General features: G+C 38.7%; 2 protein-coding genes across 2 annotated transcripts in view; one reads left to right on the top strand and one right to left on the bottom strand.

The window, feature by feature from the left end:
- Positions 1-11,369, bottom strand: part of Znf91 (zinc finger protein 91) — a 37,931-nt gene extending 26,562 nt beyond the window's left edge. Inside the window, exon 1 of the mRNA XM_078032904.1 lies at positions 10,957-11,369. The gene's annotated coding sequence lies outside the window, so the exon portion shown is untranslated. The remainder of the gene's footprint in view (positions 1-10,956) is intronic.
- Positions 10,981-24,689, top strand: LOC106145193 (uncharacterized). The gene is made up of 5 exons (XM_078032903.1): positions 10,981-11,175; positions 11,355-12,080; positions 15,740-17,528; positions 17,969-18,127; positions 19,245-24,689. Exons 1-3 carry the CDS (start codon positions 10,981-10,983, stop codon positions 15,749-15,751), a joined length of 933 nt encoding a protein of 310 aa, XP_077889029.1. The 3' UTR covers positions 15,752-17,528; positions 17,969-18,127; positions 19,245-24,689.
- The last annotated feature ends 24 nt before the right edge of the window (positions 24,690-24,713 follow it).

Genomic DNA, 24,713 nt, shown 5'->3' with positions numbered 1-24,713 from the left:
GATGGCTGTACTTGGGTATGCTGTCTATAAGGAACTCAGTGAATATACATTATTTACAGCTGAAAAAATGATGGAGAAGATACATCTTTAAAACATTCATGAGAAGGCAGAAGTGGCTATATTAACATAAGCTAAAGTACATTTCAGACAAAAAGTATGATGAGTAACCAAAAGAGAGGTATATATAATAATTTTAAGTGGTTTAATCCAACAAAACAATATAAGTATTCTAAAAATGAGCAGAAATGAACAGGTATAAAACATATAAAAGTAAAATTGATAGATTTTTAAGATCAAAAATAGACAAATAACCAATTATTTTTGAAGATTTCAATACCTTTCTCTCAGCAATAGGATGAACATATGGTAAGAAAATGAACCAGTCTAGAGAATTAATCATGAACACCTGCATCATTCTGCAGTCATGTACAACAAAATAGCATAAATGAATAAATTTTAAAATGAATACCTTCAAATAACAGATCTATGTAACACTTAAATTACATACCACTTAACACCAAAGTAAATATTCTTCTATAAACATCTATTTTCAAGCAGTTGATGGTTCATACCAAACTCAAATAGTAGTTCTTTCACCACACACAACCTCCAACACTATCAAAATCTCCAACCAGAATTATATATTTCTTAGAACTTGTAAACACTTTAAAACATAGACATTACTCAAAGTCTAAAATTCAAACTATGGGTCATTTTTGGTGTTAAGCATTGAAAAAGTATAATGCCACGAATCATCCATTACAGTATCATGTAGAATAGTTTCATTGTGTAAAAAAATTATCTTAGCTCTGCCCTTTCATCTCTGCTTCTTCCCTCACTTCTGGCAACCACTGATTATTTTACTTTGGCCACAGTTTTGTTTTTCCCATATTATCATAGTGGGAATTAAGTACTACATAATCTTTTCAAATGGATTCCTTCCCTCACTTATATGCATTTGAGACCCTCCCTGTCTTTTCATGTTTTAGTAGCTTATTCATTTAATGGTGAAAAATCTTTGATTATCTTGATATGTGAAAGTTTACTTTTCCATTTATCTACTTCAGAACACTTTGGCTGCTGCCATATTTTACACCTGTAAATAAAGCTGCTATAAACAACACCCAGGTTTTTTGATTTTATGTGGACACAAGTCTTCAAATTCTTTGAGAAAATACCAAGGAAGGTGATTGCTAAAGTACATGTTTAGTTTTAGAAAATATTGCCAAAAAGGATGTTTCATTTTAGAAAATATTGCCAAAAAGGATGTTTAGTTTTAGAAAATATTGCCAAACTCTCTTACAATGTGGCTGTACACATAATATGTGTATTTAATTATATGCTTACTCACCAATATTGTTGCTATTATTTTTTTTTTAATTTTTTTTTTTTTTTTTAGTTTTCGCGGACACAACATCTTTGTTGGTACGTGGTGCTGAGGATCGAACCCGGGCCGCACGCATGCCAGGCGAGCGCACTACCGCTTGAGCCACATCCCCAGCCCTGTTGCTATTATTTTTAACATTTCTTTTTAGATCAGTTAAAAATGAATAAGATTTTTATCTTATCTCCCTACTCTTTTCCTAATACTTCTTCATGTAGATACAAGTTTCTGATTAATATTATTATTTTCTCTCAGAAGAACTTCTTTTTAATATTATTTGTAAGTCAGATCTACTGGCGACAAATTTAACGTTTTTTGAGGAAGTCTTGATTTCTCTTATTTTTGAAAAATAATTTTACAGGGTAAACTAGTATAGGTTTTGTTCTACACTTTAACATTTTATTTTATTCCTATATGGAGGAGAATTCCTGAGGAGAATTCAAATGTGGCTTTTATTGGTCTTTATTTAGTGCAGTACATTTATACATAATAGTGGGGATTATTTTGACATTTTCATAAATGCATGTAACACAGTTTTCTCCATTTCAATTCCCAGTATTGTTTATTGACTTTACTCCTTCCTCCTCCAAACCCCCTTAGTCTACTATATTTGTTCCTTTCTATTTATCTACTTATTTCCTTAAATGAGGCATTGTAGTATATTTAAAATCATAACATGTTGTGCTATATTCATACATATACCTAGCATAATTTGGTCAACTTCATTCCCTAGTTCTTCTTCTCCCCATTTCCTCTGCCTTCATCTTTGATTAACTGCATAAAAACTTAGTGGAGAATTGCATCAACAGACTAGACCAATCTTAACATTATGAGGAATCAAGGATAATATAGGTGCATTGGAATACTTAGACAGAAATAAAGGGGAAGAAACAATGAATAGAATATATAGAGCTCTGGAACAACATTAACATGTCAAACTTGAAACTGAGAGGAATTGAGGAAGGAGAGGAGAAACAAACTAATGGCATAGCAAAATTATTCAGTAATATAATAGCAGAAAATGAGCTTAATTTGGGAATAGTGTAAGGTTGAATAGTATGTGACTTGCCTCTGCTGTAATAGTAAATAGGGTTCAGTGTCTTCTTTCAAAATGGTTCCAATGTTGGGAAGAGTAGAGGACACAAAGAGTAGAGTATCAATACCTGAATATTCACCCAACCCAAGGCACTTGAAAGAAGCTCACAAAATTGTTCCTTGCTAAAAGAAGTGATAATCATCTCAATACCTGGGTAGACATACAAGCAGTATGAAAAACAAGGGAACAAACCACCTCAAACAGCCTACAACACACAGCAACTGAACACATTGACACTATAGTGAAGGAAATGTCAGAAAAAGACTTCAGAAAATTTATAGTTCAAATGGTCAACGAGCCAAAGAAGATTTTAAAAATAAAATTAAAAATATCGGATTAAGAAGATCATTCCTATAAAGAGGTAGAGGTTCTGAAAAAAAATAAAATAAAAATCCTGGAAATGAAATGCTTAATAAAACAATAATTCAATACAAAATATACACCAATAGATTAGACCACTCTGAGGGTAGATCTCCTGGCCTTGTAGACAAAGCATATAATCTTGAAAATAATAAACTTAAAATAAAAAGATGTTAAAAAATCATGACCAGGATAGCAATCTGGGTAAATATCAAAGAGACCAAATTTAAAGAATCACTGGAGTAAAGTAAAGCTCTGAAATACAAACTGAAGGACTGCACAATCTTTTTCAATTAAATGATAACTGTAAAATATTCCAAATCTTAGGAATGAGATGGAAATTCAAGTCTAAGATAGATAGATATATATAAAAACCTCCAAATAGAACCACAGAAGATCTTCTCCCAGACATATTTTGAAGTAAATGCCTAGTTATGGAACAAGGATAGATTTTTTTAAAGCTGTTAGAGAAAAATGGAAAGTCACATTTGGAGATAAACTAAGTCAGATTTCAAATCATTCCTCAACCCAGATCTTAAAACCCTAGATGGCTTGTCATGATAAATACCAAGGCCCAAAAGAAAACAGGCACAAACCTATTTTAGTATAGTCAGCAAAATTTTCAGAATATTGAAAATGAAATAAAAAAATTTAATAAGTAGAAACTGAAAAAAATCAAAACCACTTAACCTACACAACAAAACATATCCAATGAAGTATTTCATGCAGATATATAAAAAATGAAAGTGGAAACCAGCAGAAAGATGAATTGTGTTAGAAAAATAGTCAATTAAATGAGAATAAAGTCTGAATCACTAGAAATAAAATTGTAGGAAATAAAAATCATCTTTCTATAGTAACATTTAGTATAAATAGCCTAAATTCTTTCATCAAAAGATACAAATTAAAAAACAAGACCCAACCATATATTGTTTGCAAGAGGTTTACCTCAAAAATACAATGACATAATGAATTTTTTAAAATGGGGGAAAACATACCTTACAAACAGAAACCAGTTTCAGACAAAGTAGATTTCAAACCAAAATTAATCAGAAGAGACAGAGAGGATCATATCAAACTGGTTATGGAAAGCATCCAACAAGAAGATACAATGCTTGTAAATATTTATGCCCCAAATAATGCTGCATACTAAAAACAAAATCTTCTCATCAGAAAGAATCAAATAGACCACAGTAAAAAAAAAAATGTTGGGTGAGTTCAACATACATCTCTCACCACTATATAGGCCATCAACCATAAAATATGTAAAACCTCTTCAGAACTAAAAAGTGCTATTAATTAAATGGATCTAACAGACATCTACAGAATATTTCATCCATTGACAACTGAATTCATTTTTATCTCTATGGCATATGGGACATTCTCTAAAATAGATCATATTCTAGTGCACAAAGCAGATTTCAGCAAACACAAAAAATAGAGATAATTCATTGCATCTTATAAATAAAGATAAAAATAAAATAATAACTATAAAATTATAAATTAATGACAAGATAAAAAGCAGAAACTCTCTAACACGTTAGTATTAAATAATATACATTTTAATGAGAAATGAATCAAAGAAGAGTGTATGTAGGGGAGAAATAAAAAAAATTCTTAGAAACAAGAGTGTTAAAGTTTATATACGAGGTGTTCTCCAAAGGCTCAGGTGTGAGACAATGCAAGGAAATTTAGAAATGAGAACCTGCGAGTTCAAGACCAGGCTGGCCGCCTAGCGGGACCTGGTCCGGAAAAGAAAAAGTAAGGAATGGGTTCTTCCCACAGCCATCTCCCCAGCAGCTTCGGGGTGCTTGGACACCGGTGTCAGAAGCTTGTAGTTAGCATGAGAAATGAGAAGCGGAAATAAAGCCAGGTGGGGGTGCCCAGGAGAGAAAAGGCTTCCTCAGACCACTGTGCATGCGTGTCCTTGCTTGGCCTGTGTTTACTAACCAGGACAATGGCTGGAACGTGGTCCTTGATTCCAGATAAGTCAGAGGAACAAGCATCATGGGAAGAAATAGATAGAAAATGCTGTTAACACTGAGGTGACTGTTGTTTCAAAGTCAGAAGGTGTTCTTAACAATACAGAATATATTAATTTCCTTCCCAAATCAACTTTTATTCATATATATATTGGAGTAAGTTTCTTACTTAAAAATTTTTGATAATTTGTTCCTGAAAACCTACATTGTTTTTTATTTAAACTGTCTTAATTCTGTTTTTGTGTTGACTTAGACATGGAGAAGAATTCACAAACTGTGTTCTGAGGATCTGAGACAGAGTAGTAATGGGAACATATATGCAGACCACACACACTCTGTGTTTTTATATATTTTTATATAAACATTATCATATCCTTAAACTAGTGTGTAATGTTGTCTTCTGAAGAACATTTGTCCTTTTCAGTTGTCAGATGTTACTAAGTTGCGAATGCAGCTCTCATTAAAAATTAAAAGTAATCCTTGAGCAGGAAGAGTACAAAGTCTATGTTTTTCAAGGAGCTGGGACGGGTGCCTTTGATAGAGTGACCAAGGGCAAGAAAGCAATTTAAATCTCTAAACCAAAAAAAAAAAAAAAATTGAAACAGTATATCTAAATTTAGGTCCTTAAGGGTTTGAGGATATGGCTCAGTGGAAGAACACTTTCCTAGCATGTGCAAGTTTTATTCTCAGTGCCACAAAAGGCAATAATAAAGATACATTGAATCTTTTAGTAAAACACAACCTAAAATACAGTGAAGTATGGCATCTGTTAGCTGGTTCCATTTGTGACTTAATTCCCTTGGAGTATCAGCACCAAAAACCAAAAAAGAACATTTTAACTTTTATACATGATTCACTATTTTGATTTTGAGATTTTTCTTTAGAAATTTTATATCAAAACTTGGTAGAAATTTGCTGTTGTGTTGTTGAGCATTTTGAACAAGTAAGTCACTGGTGTCTGCCAGTTTGTGTTCTCTCCCTGTGGGTTTTGTTTGTTTTATGGAACCCAGGGCCTCATCCATGCTAGGCAAGCTGTCACCCAGATCCTAAGGTTCTCATGAATTTCCAAATTTCCCCACACCCAGTGGGCATTAATGAGCAGCGAGTAGAATCCTAGGATTAAACCCCAAGTTCCCCACACCTTGTAAACATCTGACTCTGACACCCCAAAAATGTTTCCCCCTATCCTTTCAAACAGATAAGGCTGCATGTATGTGGTGAATATCCTCATTTGCATCCACCTTTCCAAAAGCAGCTTCACCACTGAACCATAGTGGAAACCTGGAGGCCCCTTTCGCTCTCTCAGCCCTTGAAGAAGAGCTAGAGTCAGGGTTGCTGAGCTTGCAAGGTGATTGGGTGACAGGTGACTTGTCAGAACACTTAGCAGGTAGCTCTTGCTCTTCCCTTGCTCTTGCAGCCAGTGTTGTGTTCTTGATTCCTCAACAATGGCCAGCTTTTAGAGGAGGAGAAGGTGAGTTTCATAAGAAAATGGGACACAGAAGTGCTCTCCTGTCAGCATCCTTCTAAGAGAAAAGTGGCTGCTTGGGTTACACAAGGGGTGGAGCCACCACACATTCCTGAGCTAAAATAGCATTTACGACCCAGAGTTTGTGGTTCTGACCTGGAACCTGAAACCTTTCTGTGGAGCTGTTATCCAGTAATTTCAGAACATCATGCGCTGCATCCCTGGAATTTACTTGATTCCCTGAACCAAACATATATATGTGAGAGACGAGTGCAAAGCTAGAATGCCCAGAGAATTTTTCTAATTCCCACTGCAGATCTAGAGATGCCTTTTGGTTTTGACTATATCCATCTGACAAGGCAGCTGGTTCATAAATACTCTCTGGCCATGGGAATGGACTCCAATTTACTAATCCCTGTTGCCCACACTCTGGGGACCCAGCCTAAAGCCAGGAAGGCAGGCCTCATTAGGGCCAGCTTCCCCGGTGGCTCACAGGTCCTACTCACCCCACCTCTTCTGCCCTCTAAGGAGAGAAGATGTGCCGCAGATGGGCTGAGGTCAGTGCAGACTAGTGCAGAAGAAATGGGGCGCATTTAGAAAAACCTGAGTGCCATAGCAGGACCTGATCCTGCCCTGGGATTTGGAGTGTGGGATGTGGCACTGGGTTCCAATCCTGAAATACTCAGAATTTCTGATTTTCCTCGGATTTTTCAACACCTCCCATTTCACTTTCCTGGTTTTTGAAAAAATGTACTTATGACATCTGTTGAAGATTATGCCTATTTCAAGATTTCTTTATCTAAGGACAGCAGAGTTTTAAGGCCTCTATTACGCTGTGTTCCTAAATGCTTCCCCCAACTTGATATTATCTTGTGTATATGTTCTGATTTTTATTTTTAAAACAGCTTTTGTGTACATTAATCCACTTGAACCTTACATCAAACCTAGGATAATGATTCTTAGGCATTTTAGTCTCTAGATTCTGCTCTCTTTTTAATATCTATTTATAATGTCTTGTTGATAGACTCTGCCACTGTGCTCCTCTGTACATTTTGTTTTCACATGCAATCTCCCCACCCCCATACTCGGGATTGAACTCAAGCCTGCTCTACCACTGAGCTGCACTGTCACCCTTGCCAAGTTGCTGAGGCTGGCCTTGAACTTGCTATCCTCCTGGCTCAGCCTCCCGGGTATCTGTGATTCTAGATGTGTGCCACCAACCTGACTACATGGAATTTGCATTTTTGTGCTGAATCAGAATCACCAGCAAGTCCTACAGAAAACTGACTATGTGATATATATATGTATGTACTGCATATATATGTACTGGATGATTTTTGTGCTTGGTAAAATTACAGTGATGAAAATTTCAGTGCAGTTAATAAAGCTAACCCTTAATTCTCCAAAAAAAAAAAAGAAAGAAAGAAAAAGAAAATTTAGAAATGATAAGGTTATGAGAGTATCAACCTAAACAGTGTATTAGTCCACCTGAATGGATTAAATGAGTGGTGAGTATAGGCAGCTTAGGTCTGGCTGGAGGAGGTGGGTCACTGGGAGTGTGCCTTTGGAGTTTGTATTTTGTCCCTGTGAGTGGAGCTCTTTCTTCTTTCTGGTGGCTATGTCATGAACTGTTTTCCTCTTGCACATGTTTCTGACATGATGTTCTGCCTCATCTCTGGCCCACATAAATGAAGTTGGCCGTCTACGGACAAAGGCCTCTGAAACCATGAGCTCCAAATAAACTTTTTCTTCTCTAAAATTGTTCTTGTCAGATCTTTTGGTCACAGTGATTACAAGCTTATGACAAAAAAAATAGAGATACAATATATTAAAATCTCTGAGAAAGAATGAGGGAAGTTCTAAGAGGAAAGTTTTGAGCACTGAGTCCTACATGAAAAAAAAATAGATACCAAATAAATAAATCTAAGATTATACCTCAAGGCCCTAGAAAAAGAACAAGCTAAAAATTAGTAGAAAACAAAAAATAATTAAAATCAGAGTAGAAATACAGAAAATTGAGACTAAGAAGTAATAAATATGATCAGTGCAATAAAGAGTTGATTCTTTGAAATGACAAGGATAAAGTCATAGGCAAACTAATCAAAAGAAAGAGAGAGATCACCCAGATTAACAAAGCTACTAATGCAAAAGGAGATATCACGATAGACACTACTGAATCCAGAAGATCATTGGAAACTATTTTGAAAATGTATACTCCATTAAGATGTCAAAGACAGTGACAAATTCCTAGAGACATACGACCTACCCAAATTGAACCATAAGAATGTAAAAAACTTAAGTAGACCAATATGAAGTCATGAAAATGAAACAGCTATTAAGTCTTGGAACAATGGGACATCTATGACCATAGGAATCCTTAGCTGGGATCCGTCAGACCTTTAAAGAAGAAGTAATGTAATACTCCTCAAATTTAATTCCATGAAATAGGAGAGAACAATACCAATTCATTCTGTGAAGCCCAGTATTATCCTAATAGCAAAACCAGACAAAGGCACATCAAGAAAAGAAATTTTCAGACCAATATCCCTGATGAACATAGATGCAAAACTTCTTACCAAACCACACTAAAAAAAATCAAGAAGACAGTGTGTATCCTGATAAAGTGGGTTTTATCCCAATTATTCAAGGTGTGTTCAAAATATGTCAATAAATAAATGTGATTCAGCACAAAAGAGTTAAATAAAAAAATTACATGGTTATCTCAATAGATTCAGAAAAAGTATTAGTCAAAATCTACTACCCACTTGTGTTTAAAACACCAGAAAAAAAGGATCAAAGGAAGTTGCCTCCACATTTTAAAGGACATCTATTTCTCAACAGTGAGAAACTTGGCTGCCACCTTTCCTCTTTCATTTATTTGACTTTACAATTCCAACATACCTGAATAATCTTTTGATTTATTTTTAAATTCTGCTAGCTTACCAATATTCAACTTAAATAACAGATTGTTAGCACCAACAGACAAATGTAAAAATCATAAATCTTTATTTTCACACTTGATTTTAAAAAATTCTTCATTCCTGACATATCTGCTTCAGTGTATGTCAAACAGTTGGCAAATATAGAAAGGCAAACTTAGTATCAGTATGATGGTCATCATGAGACAAAATTTTACTCACACAGATGAATTATTTTACATCTATAGACAATTTACACTGTACTAATTAGTCAGAAATATTAATATTTACAGAATTCAAAATTAAAAAGCTATAAAATATTTTCCATGATACTATAAGACAAAATAAAACTTACTACAATAAGGATATTTCTGTGTTGGTAGGTATTTAATTAAATTCATTTATTATCTTTTGAGCAATGGGAAAAAATGTGTACTATGAAACCCCTAACCAAAAGAAAGCTCAAGAAGGTCTAATAATAAGAAAAAGAACCTCAAAACAGAACTATGTGAGGTAGCACATTACCTGATGAAAAGAACAATTTCGTAAGTCTTAACAATCCTAAATTTGCATGTTCTCCCAAATTTTTTTAAAGTACATGAACACATAAAATAGATCAATAAGCAAAATACTTAAAACCCAATGACAAAGATGAAGATTTCAATAGCACTTGCTTAATAATTAATAGAAAATTTACACAGAAATTCAACAATCCATAGATGATAATCTTTATGAAATAATCAGAGAACTTGAACTAATTGACATTTACAGCACAAAAAATCCCTCAAAAATAAAAACAGCACTTCTTAAATGCACACAGAATATTCAATAATCTAGACAACAGGAAAAACAAACATCAAAATGTATAACTGTTGATATCATACAAATTTTGTGTTCAGTATCAATGGGGCTTGGGTAAATAGCTCAGTGGTACAGCACTCAGTTGCATACTTAAAGCACTGGGTCCATTCCTGGGCAACATGTACACACATACACACACACACACACACACACACACACACACGAGAAAGAGACAAATAATGTATAACATCCCTAATATTTGGCAATCAAACAGCATAACTCTAAATAATCCAGGAGTCAAAGATACAAATAGAATTTTTAAACACTAGATAGCTGATATAGGTAAATTCTATGGAGTGCATTTATTTAATGTTGAGAGGAACATGGGTAGCATTGTTTCTATTAGAAAAAAAATAGTTTGAAAATAATTATCCAGAGCATTCACATTGAAAAAAAGAAAAAAATCTATCTATGTCAAAATATAATATCAAACTCAGAATCAGTGAAATAAAAGAAAATGAAGAAAATTCAATGAGAACCTGGATATTAAAAAAAAACATATAATTGATAAATTCCTAACCATACTAATTGAAGAGGGGGGCAAAAATTGTCAATATCAGGAATAAAAGCAGAGCACCTTGAACGACCCCATCCATATTAACAGGAAAATAATATAATGCTACCTAACTCTTAATCCCCAAATTTGACAATTTATTTAAAACAGATAAATTCCTGGAAATAGGTTTTACATTAGTCATTTTAAATGAAAAGCAAACTTGAACTGGCAACTCTTCTCCCTCAGTTTCCCAGGAGCTGGGACTACAGATGTGTGCCACCACCTTTTGCCTGTGTCAAGTTTTCAGATCCACTTCTTATCCTGAATAATGTGTGAAATCATGGAAAGAAAACGTAATTTCATTGTATCGATACACATGAGTGAGTCTACGCACCCCTAAAAGATTCCTGTGAGGGAGATGCACTTTCCGGCCTGGACTGGCAGCCGCCCCTGCAGACGGACAGCTCTGGGGAGCAGGCTCTGCCGCAGCCGTCTTCCAGCGGCTCCCCGCGGCTCCCCGCAGTCTCTAGCGCCGAGACCCGAGCCGGAGCCAGTCGGAAAGCAGACGTTGGAGTGCGCCCGGGGCTCTAACCGCTACCGGTCGAAAAGAGCCGTTGGTTCACTGTTATGCTAATGAGGGCGGTAAGAATGGCCAGACTGTGGGTCCAAATGTATGAACTGCGCATGTCACCACGCCCCTTGATGAGAAACCGGAAGTGAGGGCAGAGCGCGAGTCCCTTTCCGGAGGACCGTGAGCTCAGCCCCCTCGCGTTCCTCGTGGCTTCCTGAGAGCCGGCGCCCTCCACGCCGCCCCTGGAGCCGCTGCCTAGGCTGAGCGCCAGAGGAGCTCGCGCCACCGGAACTGCCGCCGCCGGGGCTGGAGCCGCCGCCCACGCTGTCGTCCTCAGAGCACAGGAGTCTGTGGAGCCCACGCCACGTCGGAGCGATGCTGCAGGAGCGCAGCAGCCCTGGCCGCCCACGCCGCCTCAAGAGTGTGGGATCCCCTGGGGCCAGGGCGAGAAGCCGCCGCCGCCCCCAGAGCCCAGGAACCCCGAGACCACGCTGCGCCCCACACTGGAGCCGCTGCTGCCAGAGCGCGGGAGTGAAAGCTCCTGCCGTCGCCGCCCCCAGAGCCCAGGAGCCAGCGCTGCGCCAGGAGCACGGGAGCCACCTCTGCTGCTGCTAGAGTCGCCCTTTCCTGGACACTGGGCCACCCGCCGCCGCCATCCACAGCACACAGGAGCCAAAGCCACTCTGGCCGCTTTCAGAGTTCAGGAGCCGGCAGCGGCACCTCCGCCTCCAGGAACAGGAGCTCAGCCCTTGCCAGAGCACAAGAGCACAGGAACCACTGTGACGCGACGACAGCACCCTAGCCCAAAGGAGGCTGCGCCAGGCTTGGCGGAGGTGGCTCCTGCAGCTAAGGCGGGCGCGAGGAAGGACAGGCGATCACCCGCGGATTCCTGTCTTCTCCTCCAGGGCCAGAGACCCTGCAGAATACTGGAGTCCCTGAAGAAGGAGGTGGGTGCTGGGACCCACTCGGCAGTGTGCAGGCTCCTGGGGTGGGGGTGGGGGTGGGCAGTGGCTTCTCTAGAGGTGCCCCGTGGCTGCAGGAGCCACCACATTAGAAGCCACTCACCCATCTGTGTCCCAGTTTCTTCTCTTCTCTAGGACTCAATTTTCACATGCAGGATGCAATTGTCCTAATGTCCCAATACAGTTCTTCTCAGTGTAGCTTGGTTTAGAGGACAGGCTATGGTGCATGCATTGCACATAGTGACCAGAAGTCTGGGACTCTTTCCTGTGGTCGGACAGGTTTGGGGTTGGAATGAGCCTTCTGTTTGGCTATAGACTGAGGCCTACTCATGCTCAGAGAGATCTGTAGTTGCCCTGCTTGGTGCCTGGGAGGGTCAGGGGCCTAACCTTGCTACATTGGACAGATCTGTTGAACTCTAGATCTGGAATCATCACCAAGTTGCATATTGGTGGTGCTTTCTAAATTCTGCATTGCTGGGGAATAAGAGTTTCCATTTACCAGTGAATAGTATGTACCATACTCTGAATGTACAGTAGGCTTATGAGGTGGGTAGTTTGAGGTTCAGAGGGGGCAATGACTTGATCAAGATCATCCAGTCAAGAATGGGAAAATTCAGGACTTACCATCCAGGTCTGACATCAGAGCCAAGCTTTTACTCACCGATTCATACCACAAATGCTTCCATCCCCTCCTACACAGTGCCACAAACTTGGAATGTGAGGGGACATATTTTGTGATATATAGATGGGAATCCTGAGAGAGTAAGCAATGATTGGAGGACACAGGGCCAGTGGAAGGGAACTGGTTCACATTTGCAATCTTTGAGCTCTCTTTTGAGCATGGGTTCCCCTAAAGGCTTGGTTTAAAAAAACAATATCTGTGTCCCCACAGCAGACCTCCTCCATTTTTTTTTTCCCTTTGTTCACTTTCTTGGCAAGGAACATCTCTTCCAATGTCAGAGAGCCAGTTTTCAGTGGGATAGATTTGAAAACACTTATTTAGAAATCTGAGCACCAAATCAGGTTTTCCCTTTCCCCTTCCTCTGGGTTCAGAGGAGCCATGTCCTTGACTGCCACAGCCTCACCATTTTTTTTTTTTTTTTTTTTAACTTCTGAAAGGGGTGTCTTAATCAGCTTGCAAGCTTGGCCTGAGTCTCTGAAGCCACTAAGGAGTTTGTATAGGCTGCGAACCTGGAAAAGCTGTCCAGTGCTGACCTAGTAAGCCATCAGGTCCCAGGACCAATGAATCAGCACAGGGTACTTCAGCCAGAACTGGGTTCAAATCCTGGAGGCTCTTAAAAATAGTTTTAGAGGGTTTTGTGTCTGACATGAGCTTTGTACTATAGGTGCAGCAGTGAACCAGACAGGCTCAACCCCTGCCCTCCTGGTGCTGACATTCTCCTGGAAGAGAGACCCTGGCAGATTCTCAAGAATAATTATGACAGTAATTACAGAAGGCACTTGTCACCATAAGAGTACCAAACGTGGATAGTGGTGTAGTTTAGTGGTAGAGCATTTGCCTAGCATGCAGGAAGCCCTGGGTGACCATCACCTCCTCAGAAAAAGAAAGGAGACACAAAACAGAAACACAGGAAGAATTGCACATGAATAGAGGATCAGGGAAGGCTTCCCTGAGGGTGTGGTGTTGAAGAAGATGCTGGAAACATGAGTAGGCTTTGTATGTGGAGGTGTCAAGTAGCTAGAGAAGAGAGAAATCCATTCCAGACAGGGAACTATATGTGCCAGAGGCTTTGTTGTTTGGTGGAACATGGTGAATTTGATGGAACTGAAGAAGCTGGAGCAGAGAAGACAGAGAACCGTGTAGGCTGTAGAGGAAGCAGATTGTGTGGTCTTAGTCTAAGAGCAAAGGGGAAAGAATGGAGAGGATCCTGGGAATATGGAGGGAAGGGAGTGGAGCTGAGACTGATGGCTCTTTCATTGTACTTTCTTAGATAAGCCCTGTCTTTACCTTCTCAAGTATTAAGAGTGTGGGTTTATTCATAATGAGAGTGAAAATTACTTAGAAGGCTGGATAAACCATGTGAAAACACCTACCACATTTCCCTGAGCTTTTCCAGGACAAGGTTGTAGCTTTTCTTTCTTCCCTATGTGCCACCAAGCTAAAGATGGAGCCTGGGTGACCTCAGCATGATTTCCTCTGTTTAAGTTCAGCAAGCTCTACCTTGGTTCTGTCCTGACTAGCACACACCCCTGACACCACTTAATTTTGTTTTGTTTCCCACAGTGAGTAGGGACTGGTTTCCCATTGCCATGACGACTGCCATTAAAGGAAGCAGCCAAGTGATGCCAGTTGATAATGGAATCAAAGTGAATGCTGCCTTGTCTCCTGACTCTGGCTTGCCTGGGAGGCCTCTTAATTAGAAAGGAAAAGGCAGGGAGTTGAGGGAGGCAGAAGAGACCCATGGAGGAGGCAGGGAGATCAGGCAGGTTTTACAGGGGAAGGTGCTTTCAGTTCTGTGAACTGGGGGCTATTGAGAGGCATGTCACTGCAGAGCCATCTGCACAGCTGCCCAGTGAAGTGTGTTTGGAGAAGTGAGCCTCCTAGCCCAGGATAGGAGAGGTGGGGCAGTCCAAGAAAGCTGGAGGTACACGTTGCTTCCATGGGAGCTCCATGGTTTGGCTCTAAGCCAGTCTTTCTTCGTGAACCAGGGCAACAGCTTTGCCCCTCCCCCAGTGATAGCTTACCAGATAATATGCAGGTCACCCATTAAATTTGAATTTCAGAAAAGGGGTGAGTACATTTTTAGTATGTGTTGCTAAATATGGTAACCATACTCCAGAGCAAATTTGGCATTATCTGGAACATTTTGGTTTTCACAGCTGGGAATGCCCTGGCCCTAGGTCCTGTTCTCTACCAGGCATGGAGCTCACAACATCCGTCACTGTGCAAGACTCTTTCAATCTCAACCATATTATCAACAGGGTGTATCTAACCCTGAATGTTGTTAATACTGTCCCTTTACCAAAATGCTGGGGACCAGAAGTATTTCAGATGTTCTCTAGATTTTGGAATATTTGCATATACAAAATGAGATATCTTAGGGGTGGGCCCCAGAGCTACACATGAAATTCATTTATGCTTCATTTGCACCCTATTCCCATAGCCTGAGAATAACTTTATACCATATTCTTGTGAGCCTGCATTTAACTGTTGCATGAGGTCAGGTGTGGAATTCTCTACCCATGGCATCAAGTTGACATCAGAAAGTTTCAGACTTTTGATTCCTGGATTAGGGATGCTCAATCTGTACTGGTAAAATTGGAAAATCTGCTGTCAACTAATGCTAATGTACCCATGCCCACCATGCCTCTTCTAGCTAGTCCTGTGTGTATATCCTCCTCTTGAGTAACTCATTCTTACTTCTTTTAAATTGTTTATTATGCATGTTTGGGCTTCAGAGGAAAAGTGGGAGCTGTGTCGCTTAGCTGTGTTGTCTGGAACAAACTTATATGGTACTGTATTATTATTTCAATTCTATTTTGAAAGCCTAATGACATCTAAAGAGGAATATATATATATATATATATATATATATGTGTGTGTGTGTGTGTGTGTATATAAAATATATATAAAATAGACTTTTATTCAGGCATAAAGAAAAATGAAATTATGTCATTTGCAGGAAAATGGATGAAACATGAGAACATTATATTAAGCAAAATAAGCCAAGTATAGAAAAACAAGGGACATCTGTTTTCTGTTTTATGTTGAAGCTACAGAGAAAAAAAAAAGATGATGTGGATCTCATGAACATGGAAGGTAGACCAGTAAATTAGATAAATGTGCCAGGGAAGAGGGACACTTAAGTGAAATATTGTGGAATGAAATTGGCCAAATCATATTGTTATATTATGTGCATGTTCAGAAATGTGAAAATCTCATTCTATGTATCATAGTAATGGACCAATAAAAATTTAAAAACATAGTTCAAAAAATAATGGGAAAAAACATACCAACCCTAAACCTGGTGACCTTTTATTCCTCATTCTGCCCAGCATGGTGATTTTCAGAAGAATTCACTGAGTTAAGGAGGGGATGCGAGCTTCTGGATGAAAACTTGGACGGTATGGACTCCTCACTGTGCCTTTGCTATTGCCATGTCTGCAAGGCCTTCTCTTGCACTCTCTGTGAGTTTCTTTCTCTCTCCTTCACTTTGTATATCATGAAGTGGCCTATTATCTTTGTCTTTTTTGTTTCTTCTCCAGAGTTAGTATTAAATTCAACTGAAGGAAAAAGCATATCATTTTGGTGAAGGATGTGTTGGGACAATTTGAAAGAAGTGGAAGCTAGTGTTCAGAGTGAAAACTTTTCATGGGAATGTAGGCTGCCCCCAGGATTTTGGAAGTTTGCATAAATAGACTTGACCTCTGGACTGGTAGCAGAGACTAGAAAGTAGAAGTGGTGGCATGTTCATTATCTAGGTGGAAGGCCAGAGACCAACCACAGGGCTGCAGCTTCTCTGTGAAAATTGTATGTTTTAGATGTGGCTGCCTGAGCTTCTGATTAGACATCTGGTTTGAGGTGATGGCAGGTAAGAATAGGGGAATAGACTTCTAATTATAATTTTTGCCATTTTAGAAAACTTGTGAACCATCTGCGGTTCCAACTTTCATTGTTTGAGGCATCAGATTGTGACGATGAGTTAGCTTTTATGGATTAATTCTAAGGAATTCACTGATTTTATTTAATAAATAAAATAAGTGCATTTATAGATTATAAGCACCATAAGACAGTGATAGATAAGGTGCTCTGAGATTTGAGTGTAGAGATCCCTTAAGTTTGGTTAGCATTGCCCAGATATACTTCATTGATAGGGATATATTAGAGCCAGGTTGAACTTAGTAAGTGCTATATATTGAGCCTTTTTAGTACTTATTATGTTAAGTTTTTAAGATTCTAAATATTTTTATCATTTCTCAAACTACATTTTCTCCTATTTTTGTGTACTTCACAATATTACATGACTGGTATTATATAGTTCCTTATTTTCTACCTCATTTGTCATATTCATGGAGATTTTCATTTGAACTGTTCCAAAGGAGCAGACTTGTGTACTTGTAAAGGTTTGAGAAGAAACTGAGCACAGATGGTGTGCTTGATGAACTAAAAGTTCTGAAGAATGTGACATCAGGACCCTGTAGGGCACCATACTGCCTTTACCATCCAAGTACACCAAAGTTCTAAATTTCTAGGAGGGCAGAGGATGCTGCAGATTTCAGTTGGTGATGACTGAGCTGCTTCAGATAGGAAAAACTCTGAGGCTCTCCTGGAATGAATGAGGAGCTATCCTGACTACAGACTGAACCTCTTGCCCCTGAGGATCCCCAGCAGTAGCACAAGGAAACTGTCTTGGCAATGGGAGAATTGAAATACCAGTGGAGTGGCTATGGAGTCGGAGAGCAGCACTTAGGGTGAGGGGATTCATTCTTCTGGTGAGCTGTTAACTGTTCTATGTTATTTAATCTAGAATTAGGTGTGGTTTCTTCTTAATTCATAAATATATTGTGCACAGCTGATTAATTTCCTCCAGAAAATTGAACGTCTTGTAATAATTCCTATTTTTAAAAGTTTGTATCTTTAAACAGCAAGGCATATGAAACCAATTACTCAGATTTTGTTCCTTGCATGGTGTGGCTCTTACTTAAAGCTCAAGTCCCATTTGTATGTTTTTTTCGTGTTGCCTTACCCATTCTTTACTCTTTGTGACTGAATTCATAATCAAAAATTTCTTTCTCGTTGATCTTTGTAAATAATAATAATGATGATGATAGTAATAATAAGCACAATATCTCTAGTTTTAAAAATACAGAGTTGTTTGAGGAGCAAGCTAATTGCTACTTCATGTTTCTAGGGGTGTCCTCTCTGGTTGGCCCACATGGTTTTTGGTCCTTTGCCAGGTGATGAAAAGTCAAAGAACAAGTTCATGTGAGAGAAGAAAAGTAGTGTATTTGAAACCTACATGTCCAAGGAGGCAGTTTCAGAAGGCTTAAAGAGAGCATTACTTATCCAGGTGAGTAAAAATACTGGTTTCTGTTCCCTGGATATGTGGAACTAAAGCAATTCATTGCTCACTTAACTGTTTTTTGTCTGTGCTTTCTGCTTTGAGATGATCACATAATTGAGATAAAAAGAGCTTAGAATTTTACATAGAGATAGGGTAAGAACAGTATTCTGCCATGGTAGTTCTTTTTGCTTTCTTTTAACATTTGCTTTTGAAGTGACTTTTTGCTGACATTCAAACAAAACAAAAATCTGATCAGTATAATAGCCGTCATTCCCAGGAATTGATAAGTGATTTTTCCTGGTCTGTGACATCATAAGACTCTGCAGCCAGAGCCTCCCCAACATGTGGGGACAGTTGTACTTTGTAGATGGGGAGAGGAATTGGTTCCAGATATGAGCTCACCCTGTGAAATGTAGAACACTGTAAATAAGATTTTCAGGCATGGTGGTGCACACCTGTAATAACAGTGGTTTGGGAGGCTGAGGCAGGAAGTTTGTGAGTTCCAAACCAGCTTCAGCACCTGCGAGGTGCTAAGCAACACAGTGAGACCTTGTCTCTAAATAAAATGCAAAATAGGGAAATAAGGCTGGATATGTGATATGTGGTTGGATGCACCTGAGTTCACTCCCCAGTACCAAAAAAAAAAAAAAAAAAAAAGATTTTCATAGAGAAACAGAGTCAATCTGCTTTTAGATATAAACTTTCTTTTGTAGTTCTGGTTGGGTGAGGTATAAAATAACTAGTTAAGAAAGGATATTTTAATGTTGTTGGAGAAAAATTAAGTATATCAGATATAATTTGAAACATTTATTCACTATTGTTTATCATGTTCTTCTTTTTCTTCTCACAATCCAGAGAAAATAAAGTTTCACTAAGAGATTTTGTGGTTTTCAAAAACAGAAATAAAGTAATATTTTTCAATGCCTTGACTAATAATCTGACATTTCATTGGTTTATCCTAAGTACAGACGAAAAGACTACAGTGACCAAAGAAATCTCTTTTCTGTATTTGGAACAAACCAGCAGTAACAGATGATTATGTACATGCAGTTTTGCAGTTGTTGTTTGGTTTTTAATAAATAGTTCTCACATCAAAGGACACATGGCATTTATTTCTTCACAGGTGCAGTATTGGGAAGTTGTTATAGAAGATGTTGGGAGAGATGAGAACCTGATAGCCATGTTCAGAAGGGGCTTCAGTTTGGGGCAATGACCAAGGAGAAGTGAGGAGGAAGATTGTAGAATTGGCTGTTTGAGATCCCAGAAGCACCATGTCAGAGTTCCTCCTGCAGTAGAATATTGGTATGAATTATTATTTATAATAATAATTATTATTATAAGAAATCCAAATCTAGGAAGACACAGTTCAGGATGGAGTAGTTTCTAGGACCCTTTATTAAGCATGAAGTCAGCTGGAAAATATGTGGGTGAACATAAAGGATGAGAAGAATAAAGGTGACATTACAGTGCAATGCCCAGTCATTCAGAAGGGAGAGGTGGCACTTATAGCATTAATAGCAGGGGCAATAGTAGAAGGTCAGCTCTATAGATAGTAATTAATTAGCTCAAGAAATGTTTCCTGACAACTTAGTAAACACACATATACCAGTGAGCAGGATAGGGGTAGTAGGCAGAAATAACTATAGTAATGCAAAAAAAAAAAAAAAAAAAAATTTTTTTTTTGATCCAAAGGGTAAGAAGGATTCCTCCATCTTAAGCTTTTGGAGAGGAATATAGGCAGAGATCAGCAAGTGGAAATAGGGTTTATGTTTTGAGGAACAAGAAGGAAGGCTGTTGGAACAGAACTGAACAGAGGGAATTACTACATGGGAGTAGTGGAAGAGTTAGCATCCAAGTCATGGAGGGTCTCTAGGAGTTGAATTTTATTCAAAAAACAATGGGAAGTCATTGAAGGGTATTAAGGAGGAATAACATGATCTGTTTCATGTCTTAAAAACATCTCCCTGCCTATTGGGAGATGAATAGACTAGTGTACCACTTAGGAAGCCATTAAAGTAAACTAGGCAAGAACATTCAGAGACTTAAACAAGGGCAGTGGCAGTGAAAAGGGAGGTAAATAGGTGGATGTGGAGTGATTGCTGACAAGACCTTCTGACAGATTAAATGTGGAAAGTGAGGTAAAGGGAGGAAGCCAGGCTGGCTCAATGGATGATATAGTCATGAACCAAGACAGGGAAGATGGAGGATTAGAACATGGTGCTCACCTGTGAGGAGGCAAGGAGGGCAGATGGATAAATGAGTGAAGAGGCCCTGGTGTGCACTGTAGCAAGCACATAGGCCTTGCAGTGGTTGAGTGCTGGGACTCTAGCCAGGCCACTTGGGCTTGAATGTAATGTGACAGTGGCAGATTACTGACCCTCTCAGTGCTTTAGTTCCCTCCATGCAAAAAAAGAACATCATAGTCTCTACTTCTTAGTTGTGAGGGTTAAATTAGTTCCTAGTGATAAAACTGCCAAATCAGTATGTGGCTCGGAGGACACCTATGGAAGTGGTACTTGAGATTGCTTTTATTGTTGTCAGAGGAGCATCTGTTACTCAGCTCAGGTGGTTGTTGCCATGTGGAGATAGCTGTACACAAACTGCTTGTAGATTTTAATAGTTTTTTAAGATAATCTGCAATACATATTTTTATGTATGAAATTCTTCAGCATGTTCTCAAACTTCCCATAAGTCAGATAAAACATGTTTGTGATTGCCAAGTTAGACAAATGGACCCAGTTATGTGGTATAGTACCATTTGGTTCCTCAGGCAGGCAGGGATGAGGAGGACAAGCTGGAGTCAGTTGAGGGAGGGCCTTCCTTGTTAAGTGTAATAGGAAGAGTGTACTCAAAGCTCAGGGTTTGTGAGGGTAAGAAATGATGGCAGGTAATGACACCTAGTCAGTGAAAAAAGGAATTAACCATCATGGGAAGATAGCAAATAATAAAAATTTGGCCAGACTATCGCTTGGCGGTTTTAGTGAAACTGAAGGATTGTTGAAGTGGAGTTTCTACAGTGAGTGAGTTGGAAGGATAGAAGATTGTAATCAGAAAGAGTGATGTTTGGCTTGTATTTGGAAGTAGGGTTATTAGTGACGATGACAGAATACAAATGGTGTACATGGGAGAATGGCTGGGGTGGGTGGAGAAGGTACCTGGGATGATGGACTTGGGTTGCTCAGTCATTGATGTGCACGTGAAGGCCCCCCGAAATATATATGAGTGGGGATAGAGGGGTAGGCAGTGAGCTACCATCAACACACTAGTGAATTGGGGCTGTGGCTAGAAAGTTTGAAGAGGCAACAGTAAAGAAATGTACCAAAGAAATGACATGAACTTCAAAGGACCTGGAGTTTTATCAAAGTGAATGGAGTGAAAAATAAATTTAAAGCCATGTTATGAAAGTAAGGAGGAGACAGTCTTCTCCTGGTCCCTGAGAGCACTCAAGGAAAGTGGTGACATCAGGGGACAGCTAAGTTTGAAGTCAGTATGGAGTTGCAGGAGCATTAAGAGCAAAGATGGAAGATATAGTATCCTTACTGGTTAAATTTCAGTACTAGAGGAGGGTTTAGGAGACAGATGAGAGATGGAGGACTGGGTGAGTTTAGGAATGGTTAGAGAAACAGGAGAATAAGTCTTACACTTCTCCAGTTAAAACAGAGATTGCACTGGATATGTCTTCTAGGCAGATTTTTAAAAATTATTATTTTTAGAGTTACACAACACTAGAGTGTATTTTGACATGTTATATATTCATGGAGTACAACTTATTCTAATTAGGATCTCATTCTTTTACATGTATATGATGGGGAATTTCACTGGTGATTATGAACATAGGAAAGTTATGTCTGATTCATTGTACTCTCTTTTCTGTTCCCATCCACCCTTTCTTCCCATTATTCTGACGTAAAGTTTTTGACAGATTGTGCTACTAGCTTCTCTGCAGGCTGTAGGAACCACCTTGATCTGATATTGGATCCTGTTGGAACTTTCTCTTTATTATTGTGATCTGAACTCTTAGGGGTTCTGTTTTTAAGGTACAGTTCTTAATATTTTTGCTTCAATAAAATTTACAAATGTTATTTTTAACACAATTTCTAATCTTTCATTTGTACATATGTACTTATGGGATAGAGAATTATGAGTAAAATATTTAACATCTTTTTAATGTCTTTTAATAGAAACTCTATGTAAACTTGAAATATGTCCCTTTCCCCTAAGCCCAGCCTTGGCCTCTCTGAGTGCTCTGTAATTAAAGGCACAAGTAAAGGCACATTTAAGCAGGGGGTATTTTTTATTTCTTCATTTGCAAAGCATTCACTGAATTGGAATGGGTAATAAAATAATGGGAGATAAAAACAATCCCTCAGGGTAGAGAAAAGTGCAACTGTTGAAAATGTAATTTCAGCAAACTGACTTTCATTTTTTTGGAATTCTTGTATAAATTAATATAATCCCCTTAAATTCTATAATCCCCTTAAATTCTTGTATAAATTACTGCTATCTGCATGAAACTTTAATATGAAGTTATATTCTTTATGACACAAGCCAAACAAAAATTCACAATTATTGGATTTAATGTCTTTCTAAGTTTCTAGTTATAGCAACACTTTAAATGAACTCTCCCATAATACGTCCATGTCTCTGTGTGTGTGCAGACAGTTGAAGAGCAGTTCCTTGTCATGCATCTCTGGAGAGTAGAAAGAGCTCTAGAGTTATGGCTTCCTCTGTTAGGTTGGAGCAGGAGAGGGATGGCTGCTTCTAAGGTCACACGCTCACCCACTTAGCTAGGGTGGATGGAGGACAAATCAATCAAGGCTCCTCCCTGGTGCTCAACGTACTGAGGACATGCCATAGTCTCCTGGAATGTTAGGGCATTTTACTATACTTTTAAACAATTTAAAGAATTAACTCTCTACATTACTGGCTGCAAAAACTAAAAAGTATATTGATGTAGTGATTTACTATTTTCAAAGTACTTTTACACAGTGAATTTTTTTTTTCTTGAAAATATTCTGTGAAGTCAAATTTCTTTACTTTCAGACCATTTGTGTTTTTAATTGTCATCCCAGTGTCCAGTCCCTTTGTCCGACCTCATCTAAGTGTCCTAACCCAATACAATTTGTCCTTACCATTCTTCAATCATTTAATACCTTGTTTTCATTAATATCCTGCTGTCCTGGCACTCCCAGCTTGGCACAAGGTTCATTCTGATAAAATATTCATTTATTCACTAATATACTAATTACTAATTAATACCTTGTGTTTATATTGGAACTTCCTATATAAACAGTGACCTACTCTACAGTAATTATTAGAGTAGAAATAGTAAAATGAGAGAAAAATAAATACATATTGAATAAAAGAAATGTGAGGGCTGGGGTTGTGGCTCAGCGCTCACCTAGCATGCATGAGGCATTGGGTTCAATCCTCAGCACCACATGAAAATGAAATAAAATGGTATTGTATCTACCTATAACTAAAAGTATATATTTAAAAAAAAAAGAAATATGAGATGAACTGTTGTTTGAATACCCAGGAGATCATGGCTTTCGACAGTAGCATAAGCACTTAGAAAATCGAAAATAGCTTTATAAAAGGCAGACTTCTCTCTTTTTATAATTCAGTTCATTTTTATGTGCCACTCTGGATCTTCCTGGAACTAAAACAAAGTGCAGAGTGAAAACTTTAAAAAGATCACTTAGTGTTAATCTGGGATTTATATCTGTATGGTGTCCTCGCTTGCCCAGCCTGTGCCTTGTGTTGAGCCACAGTCAAGCCTCAACTGCCACATCCTCATCTCTCTGAGAACGATTGGGTAGTGGTCTGAGTTTGGCTTTCATTTTCAATTTTTTTTCCTATTTAGTCTGGCAGCTCTTCCTGGAGTTTCCCAAAGCACTATTTCTTGACCCTTTTATACTATTGCCTTATATATATGCGTTATGCCTGGCATATGTTTACTTAAAGAGCCTCCCCATAAGTCAGAGAGGCAACAGGTACTGTAGAAAGAGAAGACCCAAAGGAGTAGTGTACCTGGCTTCAAGATGACTCTGGAGTACCTGGCACTCGGGTATGGGTCTGAAGCAACAAAGCTGAGGAGGGGACACCGTTTCTCCTGCAGCTGGCTGTCTTGCATTCTGCTGAAGTTTTCTTTCTTTGCATTGTTGGACCTGACCCCTGCAGCGCCCCTGGCTTGCCTTTCTGGTCACCGTTGAAGATTTTGACCATGATGAGCTCGTACTCATAATGACTTGTTGAATTGTTTATATCTTTTGTTTGTTGCACACTTCATTGGCTTGCTTACCAACACCATCTAGATATGATTTTTTTTGTAACCAAAGCAGAACACATGTCAATATCCTGGGACTTTATATAGAGAGTGTGTACTGTTATATGAACCTAACCTACTTTGTTTTCTCATTAAGAATTGCAAATCTGGGCTGGGGATGTGGCTCAGGCGGTAGCGCGGCTCGTCTGGCATGCATGCAGCCCGGGTTCGATCCCCAGCACCACATACCAACAAAGATGTTGTGTCCACCGAGAACTAAAAAATAAATATTAAAATTTCTCTCTCTCCTCTCTCACTCTCTCC

Source organism: Ictidomys tridecemlineatus, chromosome 15 (genome assembly GCF_052094955.1).
Source record: "Ictidomys tridecemlineatus isolate mIctTri1 chromosome 15, mIctTri1.hap1, whole genome shotgun sequence".
In the NCBI taxonomy this organism is placed as follows: domain Eukaryota; kingdom Metazoa; phylum Chordata; class Mammalia; order Rodentia; family Sciuridae; genus Ictidomys; species Ictidomys tridecemlineatus.
The sequence above is the reverse complement of the archived record's forward strand: the minus strand, read 5'-3'. Positions and strand labels throughout refer to the sequence as shown.

What these genes read in the sequence shown, in the direction of transcription:
- LOC106145193 (XM_078032903.1), top strand. Translation starts at nt 10,981, where the DNA reads ATGCACTTTCCGGCCTGGACTGGCAGCCGCCCCTGCAGACGGACAGCT. An exon ending in GCTACCGGTCGAAAAGAGCC is followed by an intron (nt 11,176 to 11,354) that starts GTTGGTTCACTG and finishes GCTTCCTGAGAG; the next exon opens with CCGGCGCCCTCCACGCCGCC.